Source organism: Clarias gariepinus, chromosome 11, assembly GCF_024256425.1.
Source record: "Clarias gariepinus isolate MV-2021 ecotype Netherlands chromosome 11, CGAR_prim_01v2, whole genome shotgun sequence".
In the NCBI taxonomy this organism is placed as follows: domain Eukaryota; kingdom Metazoa; phylum Chordata; class Actinopteri; order Siluriformes; family Clariidae; genus Clarias; species Clarias gariepinus.
In genome coordinates this window covers 30,963,887-30,976,411 of record NC_071110.1, presented here as the reverse complement: position 1 = coordinate 30,976,411, position 12,525 = coordinate 30,963,887, and the positions used below count along the sequence as shown (strand labels likewise).

At 40.3% G+C, this 12,525-nt stretch overlaps 1 protein-coding gene across 2 annotated transcripts; it reads left to right on the top strand.

Moving 5' to 3' along the window:
• Window positions 1–2,620: 2,620 nt before the first annotated feature.
• sgpp2 (sphingosine-1-phosphate phosphatase 2) lies at window positions 2,621–12,500 on the top strand. Of its 2 annotated transcripts, XM_053507928.1 has the most exons (5): window positions 2,621–2,807; window positions 4,644–4,802; window positions 5,805–5,978; window positions 6,080–6,169; window positions 9,005–12,500. In XM_053507928.1, the coding sequence occupies exons 1-5, from the start codon at window positions 2,640–2,642 to the stop codon at window positions 9,548–9,550; spliced, it is 1,137 nt and encodes a 378-aa protein (XP_053363903.1). In that variant the 5' UTR covers window positions 2,621–2,639; the 3' UTR covers window positions 9,551–12,500. The 2 variants fall into 2 exon arrangements, with proteins under 2 accessions (XP_053363903.1, XP_053363904.1); XM_053507929.1 differs by lacking the exon at window positions 2,621–2,807 and having other exon boundaries at window positions 4,725–4,795.
• The last annotated feature ends 25 nt before the right edge of the window (window positions 12,501–12,525 follow it).

The window sequence follows — 12,525 nt, the reverse complement described above, 5'->3', positions numbered from 1 at the left end:
GGTGTTCAGGTAGTTTGCTGATTATGTGATGAACTCCACATGAGTCTGGAAAGTGCTAATGGACTTGTAGAGATAAAATGAGTTTATACCATGTTAAAAAGGCTGTATGGTGGTAATTCAATTCCATTTCAATTTGTTTTTAATTTACATGTAAAAGCTAAAGAAAACAAATAAACAAATAAATAAATAAACTAAGAATAAAGCACATCCTTAATGATAAACTGGGTTGGATATATACTGAGAAAATACCAGAGATTAAGAACAGTGACAAGACAAAGACAAGAGATGAGTCTTGGGGCAAGATTGGATGAATTGGTCTAGAGTTAGAGCTGATCTTACACTAAGGGGAAGCGAGGTCTACAGTCTAGGTGCGGTTACTAAAAAAGTGTGATCACCTTTGTTTTTTAATCGAGATCGTGGGATGCTAAGAAGGAGTTTGTTAGGAGAGCGTAAAGCCCTGCCTGAGGTACAGGGATGGATCATTTCACTGATGTTTTGTGGAGCCAAACAAAGTTAGGACTAACCTGTCATGTTTCAGAAGGTTCATATTGTGTCAACAGCACTATACAATATAAAATAAAATGAGTTTACACTGTGCTCATGGGTTTGTTGTTGTTGGTTTATTTTTCAATCATTCATCATCTATACTGCTTTATCATGTATTTAGGGTCGTGGGGGCCTGGAAGCTATACCAGGAGACTTAGGGCACGAGGCAGGGTACAAGTTGGACAGGGTGCCAATCCATCACATACACATACACCTATGCACACTCACACATTCACGAACACACAGCAGGCAACTTGGAAACACCAATTATTTGGAAACACCAATTAGCCTTATCTAATCCCACCAAGCATGGAGAGAACATGCAAAAGCCATGCACACAGAGGCAGGAATCCAACCAGGCTGGGAATCAAACCTGGACCCTGGAGGTGTAAGGTGACAGTGCTAACCACGAAGCCACCGTGCCACCTGGTTTCTTTTTTTATTATTACTTTTACTTTACTTTTGTGAAGTAATCAGCTATCTGTTTAATAATGCATATCGTTCACAAAACAAATTATTGGTAATGTTTTAAACTACCCCAGCCACTGACCTAGTAGCAACATCTATTACAACTTAACATACACTACAACTCAACCCTTTCTCCCCTAATAGTTTTCCTGAGAGTGTCTACTACTAATACCACTACTTCTTTCGGCTGCCCCCGTCAAGGAGTCGCCACAGCGGACCATGCGATCCGCACACAACTTGGCACAGGTTTTACACCGGATGCCCTTCCTGACCTTCTCGCCTTAAAGAAGATAGAGGGATTTAATAAAACCTGACCTTCTCACCTGCCTTTTTTTTAATCCAGGCACTGCATCTAGTGGCTGGGGTTTTGGCAATCGTTGGGAATTGAACCCAGGCCTTCCGCACGGTAGATGAGAAACCTACCACTCATTGATCCACCAGTGCACTTTGAGTGTAAATGAGAGTAAAGGCCAAAATTATAAAGAGTAAATGTTTCCAGGCGCTACCTACCGGCGGGAGAAGGTAACTACATGATCCTTTAACGTGGAAACATGAGAATCCAGTGTCAGCTGGAAATCCAGTGTTATCGTCATCACTCACACACACACACACACGCGCGCCACCACCAGGTCTTTTTCACCATAAATGAAAACAGAAGGCGAAGAAGATCAAATTCGGGTCCATCGGTAATAATGGCATATTATATGAAACTAAATGGGGCATGAATTGTGACGTCACACAGACCGCTAATAAAGGATATAAATAGTTTGGATTGAGATAGTCACTATCATAAATACAAATACTAGGCACTCTTTATTTATTACTTCCTTGGTTTATTTATTTATTTATTCGTTTATTCATTTATTTTTATCGCTTTCTTTTTTCTTTTTTCTATTTTATCATTATTAAAAATTCCCCATTCTTTTTTTTTTTTTAATTAAACTTCTCTTCTTCTTTTTCTTTCAGCTGTTCCCTGTTCATCTGCCTCCATCTAACCCTATCCTCTGCATCCTCTTCTCTCACACCAACTAACTTCATGTCCTCTCTCACTGCATCCATAAATCTCCTCTTTGGTCTTCCTCTAGACCTCTTGTTTTATTTAACTTCTCTATTCCTTTTTTTTTTTTTCAGGGAAAAATTATGTATTAGCTGTAAATAAAGGTTAGAAATTAAATAGGCTTTTAATTTTTTTCAATCATTTAATATTTATTTATTGACTTATCTACTGTACTTAATTACTTACATTTTTTAAGTTTGTTATTTGTGTAGAATTAATTCCACCAGACACTCTAGTCTTTTGTATTCTTATAATTATAAAATAAATGGGAAAAGAAAGTAAAAAAAAAAAAAAAAAGAGTGTACATACAAAAGGATGAACTGTGGCTTTGGAAGATGTAACTGCTTTTTGGCAAGTGAACAAGGAAAGACAAACAAAAGCAACATTTCTAGCTATTGCTCCATAGACAGACGGATGGATGAGGTCACAATCTGTCATGATCTCTACAGCACACCTGTACGCGCGCGCATGAGAACGCGGAAGCGCGCGCCTCGGTGGAGCAGGTGCGTTAATCAGTACAGCGGTGGTGGCTGCAGCGGCGCGCGTGGAGACCCCGGCGTGTAAGAGGATGATGATGATGATGATGGTGAGATCAGTGGTCTCGTACCTGAGCAGCTCGGAGCTCGTGGCCGGTTTCCAGCACGCCTGCGGGTTGTTTCCGTCCTCTCAGAAGCGGCTCAGCGCGGGGAGCCACGGCCACGCGAACGGCAAGCGCGCGCCGAACAGCAAAAACGACGTAAGTGTTCAATGCAATTTAATTTAATTTGTACAACGCTATTAACAAGCGTCATCGGTTTACAGAGGCAAAAGAAAATCATGGAAATGAGTATTAAGTGTGGATTACAGCAAAAAAATAAAAAAGAAAGAAAATAATAATAATAATAAAAAAACAGTATGTGATTAGAAACATTTTGGGCACTCAGAGAGAGAGAGAGATCCAAGTGAACAGAGTTGAGTAATAGCTGAGGACTGGATTTTCCCGCTCTGCAAGTCAGGTCAGGTGTGTACACTCAACATCTGGGCAACTGAAAGTTAGTTTGAAAAAAAAAAAACAGTAAAAGTTAGCTTATCTGTCTGAACAAGGTGTTTTATGTATACAGTAAATGATTCTTTAAAATCACATGTAAGAAATTTGCAAGTGATTCCAAAGTGAGTGTGAGAGTGTTAACATTTGTGATGTGTGTGTGTGTGAGAGAGAGAGAGAGAGAGAGAGAGAGTTTTAACATTTGTGATGTGTGTGTGTGTGTGTGTGTGTGTGTGTGTGTGTGTGTGTGTGAGAGAGAGAGAGAGAGAGAGAGAGAGAGTTTTAACATTTGTGATGTGTGTGTGTGTGTGTGTGTGAGAGAGAGAGAGAGAGAGAGAGAGAGAGAGAGTTTTAACATTTGTGATGTGTGTGTGTGTGTGTGTGTGTGTGTGTGAGAGAGAGAGAGAGAGAGAGTTTTAACATTTGTGATGTGTGTGTGTGTGTGTAAGAGAGAGAGAGAGTTTTAACATTTGTGGTGTGTGTGTGTGTGTGTGTGTGTGTGTGTAGAATAGGCTGCAGATGCTGGGAAAAAAAGCATCACACTATGATGTTACTCAATGTGATGTCACTGAATGTGATGTCAGTTTTTTGAGCATTTGTTTGAGATGAACGTGTGATTGTTAACATTTGTGATGTGTGTGTGTGTGTGTATGTGTGTGATATATGTGTTTGTGTGCATGTGTGTGTGTATATGTGTGGATGAGTTTGTGTGTGTGTGTGTGTAAGAGAGAGTGTTACCATTTGTGATGTGTGTGCGCGCGTGTGTGTGCGTGCGTGATTGTTAACGTTTGTGATGTGTATGTGTGTAGAATAGGCTGCAGATGCTGGAAAAAAAGTATCACACTATGATGTCACAGAACATGTCACCAAAAGTGCCACTCAATATAATGTTACCCAATGTAATGCCACACAGAAAGTTACTAACCACTTTTTAGTGTAAATCTAAGGCATTGTCACAGCTGACTTGTTTGAGATATCAGAAATCAAACAAGTCAGCTGTTCCGCGTTCCGGTTTGGTGTTGATCATATAAATTCCCTAAGAGTGCGTTTTTGCAAACCACCCAATATAACTGACTTCCTGTTAAATTGAGCCCAGAACGTTGTTCAGCTTAATGAGCTCTAAATATGAACCGAGTTTCGTGGTCATACATACAAGTGTGTATGAAGAAATTCTGTTTGACTGCCGTTTGAACAGGTTGTTCCGCCACAGGATTTCCTCATCAGCGCCATCATCAACGTTTATGTCATACTGGTAATAATATTATTTAATTTGATTACCAGATCATCATTAGGTGAACAGAGGGATTGCTGATCCGAATGCATGTGATGGGAAACAGAGGGAAACTCTTTAATTGGGTTAAAGCCGCGGGTAAACCTCCAGCATGATAAAGACACACCTGACTATGAATGTCACACATTCAGATCACATTCACAATTCACAATCTCAGATCAGGCCAAATGAACAGAAATGGTGACAAGTCTGAGACAAGTTCAAGTCCATACAGTAACACTGCTCTATTGGGTCTCTCTCTCTATCTCTCTCTCCAGGACTTGAGTTCTCAGTACGAGGTAAAGAACTGGCCACTGTACGTCCTGTTTATGGCATCTGCCACTCTGGGAAATGAAGTGTTCTACATCTCCTTTCTGCCCTTCATCCACTGGAACCTGGATCCCTTCCTGTGTCGCCGCCTCGTCAACATGTGGGCTGTGAGAGACAGAAACACAAACATCAATTTAATATATAAGATATCAAGAAAATACCCTTAAATATACTACATTATATAACTATATACAAACCACATAGCACAGGTGATTAATACTCTCTCGCTGTAGCTGGTCATGTATAACACGACAGGCGACTATTGCTCCCTTACTCTGTGTATTGGTGATGTATATAATATGACATGTAATGTATTATTTTCTCAGCCTCTGTTGCAGTAATGTATAGTAGTTTAGATGATTAGAACTCTCTCCGTAGCTGGTCATGCATATTAGCGTTATTATGATTGTTAGTTTATTTGTCTGTGGCTGGTGATCTATAACGGGACATGTGATCTCTCACTCTCTGTGAGTATTCATATATCAGAGGGCAGGTAATTAGTGTTCTGTCACCCCCTGTATTGGTGAGGTTTCACACGAGAGGAGATATTACTCTCTTAGCCACTGTAGCAGTGATGGATATTAAGATTGGTGATTATTGCTCTCTTTCTTTGTAGCTGGTGATGTATAATAGGACAGGTGATTATTACTCTTTATTTGTATCCGGTGAGGTATAATAGAATAGGTGATCATTACTCTTTCTCTCTCTTTGTAGGTGGTCATTTATAGTATTACTTGTGATTATTAGTTTATCTCTTTGTACTGTAGCTGGTGATGTATAACAGGACAGGTGACTATTAGTCTCTTTCTCTTTGTAGCCGTATAGTATAAAAGGAAATGTTATTATTTCACCCTCCCTCTCTCTTTCTGGAGCTGGTGATGTATACCAGGACATGTTGTTATTATTCAGTCTCTCTTTGGAGCTGGTGATGTATAACAGGACAGGTCACTCTCTATAGGTGCTGATGTATAATAGAACAAGTGATGATTTCTCACTCTCTCTCTCCCTCTCTTTCTCAGTCTAGCTGGTGAGGTATATAGGACAGGTGATTATTGCTCTCCCTCTAGTTGGTATATATAGGACAGTTCATTATTACTCTCTCCCTGTAGGTGGTGATGTATATAGGACAGGTGATGAAGGATGTGCTGAAGCTCCCTCGTCCTTTATCGCCCCCTGTGGTAAAACTGGAACATCGTGTTGAGTTTGGCATGCCCTCAACTCATGCCATGGCCGCCACAGCCATCGCCTTTACATTATTGCTGAGCGCAACAGAGAGAGTCAAGGTTTACACACGCACAAATCTGTAAAATATATATGAAATGAATGTGTTGACACATATATGAATGTATGTTAATCCTAGCGCTTGTGTGTGTGTGTGGTTTAGTTTCAGTTTGAGCTTGGCCTCGTCATAGCCGTGGTTCTCTCAGCCCTCGTCAGTCTCAGCCGCCTTTATACTGGTGTGCACTCAGCCATGGTGAGAGTTTAACACTGTGTGTGTGTGTGTGTGTGTGTGTGTGTGTGTGTGTGTGTGTGTGTGTGTGGAGACAGAAAGGCTATAAAAAGCTCCTGGTCTGTCAACTATTTTAGTCGGCTCTATCCTACCGCCTCTATTCTCATCCTGTTCTTCATGTGCACTTGTCCACTTCAACCTGGTCGATGCTGTTTTGTGCGTCAGAAACACAGCTTACCCAAAAAGCACTGCTGTGTGTGAACCTCGAAAAATTTGAATATCGTGCAAAAGTTCATTTATTTCAGTAATGCAACTTAAGAGGTGAACTTAATATATGAGATACAGCAGTTCAAACTGTGATGTGTCATAATTGAGATGATTATGGCTTACAGCTCATAAAAACCCCAAATCTCAACAAAAAAAAATTTGAATATTGTGAAAAGTTTTAATATTCTAGGCTCAATGTGTCCCACTCTAATCAGTTAATTAAGTCATAACACCTGCAAAGGGATCCTGAGCCTTTAAATGAATGATCTCTCCATGGTCTGGTTCAGTAGGAAGCACAATCATGGGAAAGACTGCTGACCTGCAATTGCGATGAAAACCATCATTGACATCCTCCATAAGGAGCGAAAGCCTTAAAAGGTAATTGCAAAAGAAGCAATGGATGTCCTCAAAGTGCTGTATCGAAGCACATTAATAGAAGGTTTTGTGGAAGAAAAAGGTGCACAAGCAGCAAGGATGACCGCAGCCTGGAGAGGATTGTCAGGAAAAGGCCATTCAAAAGTGTTGGGGACTTTTATAAGAAGTGGACTGAGGCTGGAGTCAGTGCATCAAGAGCCACCACACACAGACGGTTCCTGGACATGGGCTTTAAATGTCTTATTTTCTTTTCTTTAAATGTCTTTTCTAAGCATTTCACTGCATATCGTACTGTGTATGACTGTGTATGTGACAAATAAAATTTAAATTTATTTCTCTTGTCAAGCCGCTCCTGAATAACAAATAACGTCAGAAGCGTCTTACTTTAGGCCAAAAAAAAAACTGGTCTGCTGTTCAGTGGTCCAAAGTCCTCTTTTCTGATGAGAGCAACTTTTGCTTCTCATTTGAAAACAAAGGCCCCAGAGTCTGGAGGAAGAATGGAGAGGCACACACTGCAAGATGATTGAAGTCCAGTGTGAAGTTTCCACGGTCTGTGTTGATTTGGGGAGCCATGTCACCTGCTGGTGTTGGTCCACTGTGCTTTATTAAGTCCAGGGTCAACGCAGCCATTTACCAGGAGATTTCATGCTTCATGCTTCCTTCCGCAGACGAGCTTTATGGGGATGCTGACCTTATTTCCCAGAAGGACTTGGCACCTGCCCACACTGCCAAAAGCACCAAAACCTGGGTAAATGACTGTGGGATTACTGTGCTTGATTGGCCAGCAAACTCGCCTGACGTGAACCCCATAGAGAATCTATGGGGCATTGCCAAGAGAAGATCAAAGACATGAGACCGAACAATGCAGAAAAGCTGAAGGCCACCACTGAAGCAACCTGGTCTTCCGTAGCACTGCTGAAGTGTTATGGAAGACCAGGATGCTTCAGTGGTGGCCTTCAGCTCTTCTGCATTGTTCGGTCTCATGTCTTTGATCATGTCTTTGAGGCAGTAATTTCTCAAACCATGTATTGAGTACATATGCATTCTTATACTTTTCAGAGGTCTGATATGTTTTATGTACAATCCTTGTTTTATTGATTGCACATAATATTCTAATTTTCTGAGATTGTGGATTTGGGGTTTTTATAAATTGTAAGCCATAATCATCCCAATTAGGACGAATCACAGCTTGAACTATCTTCCTTTGCATGTAACAAGTCTATCTCATACATTAGTTTCACCTTTTAAGTTGCATTACTGAAATAAATGAACTTTTGCACAATATGCTAATTTTCGAGCTTCACCTGCACTTACCATGCTAGATATCTATGTAGCTCTTGGTATTTAAGCGAATATGACATTTAAAGCTTAAATTTTTACAAGGGTAAAATTTAAAATGTAACAATGCCGCAACAAGTACAGTATCTGTACGTTAAAGATAAACAGCTCAGCCAATTAGCATGCTCGTCCATTAGAATACTAGCTAGTAAGTTTGCAGTTATCACTCTGTACACAGGTTGGATAGTTAGCAAATCATTTAGTTACCATGCTAACTGATCAAACAAGTAAGACTTTTACATTAGCAAACAAGCTGTTTGCCTCGTTAACTGATTAGTGAAGCAGTTTTATTAATTTTCAGGCTTAGCATGTTAGTACCACAGCCAGTTATGAGCTTGCTGATAATGCTAGTTATCTAGCTAGATAGCAAACTGATTTACTGTACTATATTATATCATACTTAAATATACATTAACTATACATACAGCATTCAGGTCAGGGAGTGAGGGGTCGCTCAGTTGTTAAGTGGCTCAGTTGTTAAGTGGCTCAGTGGTTATTGGACTACGGTTCAGAATGTCCCAGGTTCAAACCCCACAATCCCAAAATTGCCACTGTTGGGCCCTCGAGCAAGGCCCTTAACCTTATTATATGCTCAGACGTACAGAATAATGAGATAAAAATGTAAGTTGGTCTGGATAAGGGCGTCTGTCAAAGGCAGTAAATGTAAATACAGATAATCTAAAGCTTATCGACTATCTAGATAGTTAGCAAATTGCTCTAACTGTAAGTAATTGAAAGCGAAGCAGCACTCTAGCTAGTTATCAAGCCGTTATAATTCTGGAAAGCGAGTGTAAATTATGATTTTGCTATAGGCTTATAGCTCTTAAAATCATTTACAGTCCAGTCTTAATTGTTTAATCATTCATTTCATTTTCCCAGGATGTGATCTGCGGGACTCTCATATCCGGCCTCATTCTGGCCGTGTCCTACCCTCACTGGGACAGTTTGGACTTTTACCAGCTCAACAGCCCGCTCTCTCCTGCCATCACACTGTTTCTGCCCCTCATCCTGTGCTACAAATACCCCGAGCTGGACCATTACAGCGCCACACGGGGGGACACTACTATCATTTTGGGCTGTGGTGCCGGCTGTTCAGTTGGCTACTGGCTCAACCAAAGGCTCGGCATGACTTTTGAACCCTCGGGGCCCTTCCCGGTAACCCTGCCTCCTATGAACACAACGCTGTTCACTCTTGGATTTGCACGGTTCTGCGTGGGGGTTTCGATCCTAGTGCTAACCCGGCAGGTGATGAAGTGGATCGCACTCCGGCTGCTGTGTTTGCATTATGGTGTAGCGGTTAACGATTGTAAAGCTCAGAGAAGGAAAGAAATCGAAGTGCCGCTGAAGTTTAGCACGTATACTGTGGTCGGGTTGGTCAACAGCGTGGCGGTGTGTCGGGTTTTCATGCTGCTGGGGTTGCTGTGACTTTGTTCACGTGAGACTCGCGCAATCACTCATCTTCACACGGTTTCAAACCACACGCCCAGTTTCTGTGGCTTTTATGTTCATAATCTGTGGAAGACTTGGCCCCATCCTCTTTCTGACGAGTCAGCTATAAAGGGCTTTTTTTTCTCCACATGATATTTATGTAATCTGATTGACATTAACGCACATTTACAGCTGCGTAGAGGCATCAGTCAACAGGTCAACCATCTAATAAAATGGAGTGAGCGCAGTGACGTAGTGTTATCCGAAGAGGGAAATACATGTGAGTATTTACAGTGGCATTGAAGTATTTGCATCGAGTTTAATCATGTAACATACATTTTCATAAGAACACTTAAAGGCTAATGAATCATACACTGAGAGATTCGCAATCATAAATCAAGTACAATTTTACCTTATATTCAGTACTTTTTAAAATATTTTTCTTTTCTTCTTCCCTTCTTTTGTATCCATGTACTTTTTTCACTCTTCTACTTCTTTTTCTTCTTCTTCTTATCTCGCTTTCTTTGCCTTTTAGTAGTTTTCATCACTAGTGTGACTTTATTTTCGACTGTACAGTTTAATGTCGGTCACATGATATCATCAACGATGGTGCAACAACTGACATCTTTAGAGGATTACGAGCATAATTCGTTCCAGAAGCGGGCTCATATTCCAAAACACTCATAAACCAAATCGGATTTTCCCATAAGAAATAATGGGAACTCAAATTATTCGTTCCACAGACCAAAAAATAAATATATAAAAATATTAAATAAAATATAAAGTAAAAATAAAACAAATTAACCTGCACTTTACCTTTAAAAAAGTACAGAATAAATCCCGACAGATAAGTGTTTCCGTTTATGCGCGCAGGCGCTGTGTATGTGTGTGTATGTGTGAAGCTAAAGTAAGAGGAGAGGAGGAATCAGCCCCTCCACCTATCTCTCTTCTTATCTTACTCAGTAAACATTTCTTCTCTCTTATTTAAAATTCTCACACACACACACATCAACAGAAAGATGTTTTATCAGTCAAGTTAGCAAGGAACATTGCTAATGACACTTGCGTGAGGATATGCTAACGAAATCACTGCTGTAAAGTAAAAAAAAAAAAAAACTAACCTGCACTTTACCATTTAAAAACAATTGCATGAAGAAATGTGTGTGTGTGAAGCCGAGAGGAGGTGGGGGTGAGGGTGTGAAGGGGCATGGTGTCAAATTATGCGTGCGCGCGCACACAACAGGCTGAAACAGAGAGAGAAAAAATGGATTTTTAACCTTAAGTCCAATGAGACTTGCTTTTGTTTTACACACGCCACCTGTTAAATTTTTTTTTCTCTTCTCGTGGACCGATTGTAATGAAACAAAGACTATATGCTGCTTTGCGACAATGACAATTGTTAAAAGCGTTATACAAATAAAATTGAATTGAATGTTACCTCGTAACGTAGGTACGACCAAATACACCTGTAAAAACCCCATTAAAATGTGTTAAGTAGTTTTTACGTGATGCGTGCGCAAACATTCTAAAAAACATCTTGATGTGTTCCATTACTTATTTTACATTACCACAAATAATGTTTTCTGAAAATATTTTCTATGTACAGACACGCCCACTTTACAGTCTTTAACAGTTACAGTATATATAATGCTTTTACTTTGACATGATTCCAAATATGTCCTTATTTGTATATAAAACACCCCATGAATCTCTCAGGCTGATCCACGCTGGTGGACTTTTCTATCCTACGATTTATATCTTGATTTTCCTCTTTTCCATCAGTTTCTGCATGACCTCCCGGAGTGTTCTTATAAATATAAATAGTGGTACATTATTTTGTGTATGATTAAACTCAATGCAAGTATTGTATTGTAATATTTCCTCTGTGCTGTGTGTAAATAATTTAAATGTAAAGTAAAATTCTTTTACTGCCCTCACGGGCATCATAGTAGTGGTGGTGGGGTGGGGTGGGGCTGGTACAGACTACACGGGACCCCAGAGACAGGAGGGCTCTTGTAATTCTTGAATGAAATATCAGAGATATGGATGAAGAATGGAAAGGGCCCAATGTAACTGTTTATGTACGGGGCCCAAAGTTGTGTGCTACGCCTCCTGCTGGCCTACATGGAACTGCTTGAGAGCATGCAGGTGATTTGGCTGGTGTGTGAGGTGGGCATTATGCATCTGTTGTTTCACTTTAACACTGTAATGGGGTTACAGTGCCCCTTTTCTCAGACTCTCAACTTAAGCTTTTCTGGAACGTTTGCAGCTCTGTTAACACTAACGTCAGCAGAACAAGACGTGCTAGCAGGTTATTACACCGATTAGCATTAGCACGCAAGATAAATGTATAAATCAAACCCACACTGAAACATGTTAAAGGGACGCAGGGGCGTGTCCTCTGGCTATGTTACAACCCTACTGTAGCTACCTCTCAACTTAAAGGTTATAACTGATCCATCATGGTGCATTATGGGATTTCGACATAGCGCTGTAAAATCTCTAAACTTCCAGCATGAACGCCGACGAATAAATAATCTTGCTTTTTTTTTCTATTCCTCTGAACACTCCCAGAAGTGTTTTATGGCCGTTAAGCTTTAAAGTGATGACTCATCAGTCTAGAAAACACACCCAGGCACACTGTGTGACATGCTGATGATTGTTAAACATCTAAACACACACACACACACATAAAGGTTGCCTCTAAATGCTTGTGACTGATGTGGAATGAAACACACCTACTGATTTATGATCTTATCTTGCCGCAGTCGGACCTTTGCACCGTACAGCCTCACACACACTCACACAAAAGATACACAACCGCCCCTTACTCAACACACTCGGTAATCATCACGTGTGCTTCTTTTTGAACTGACCGCAAATGGGATGCTGTTGATGAGAAAAAAAAAACACTTTCTGTAAAGAAAAATTCAATAAATTGTTGATATTTTGTGTTTATTTTGTGTGTGAAG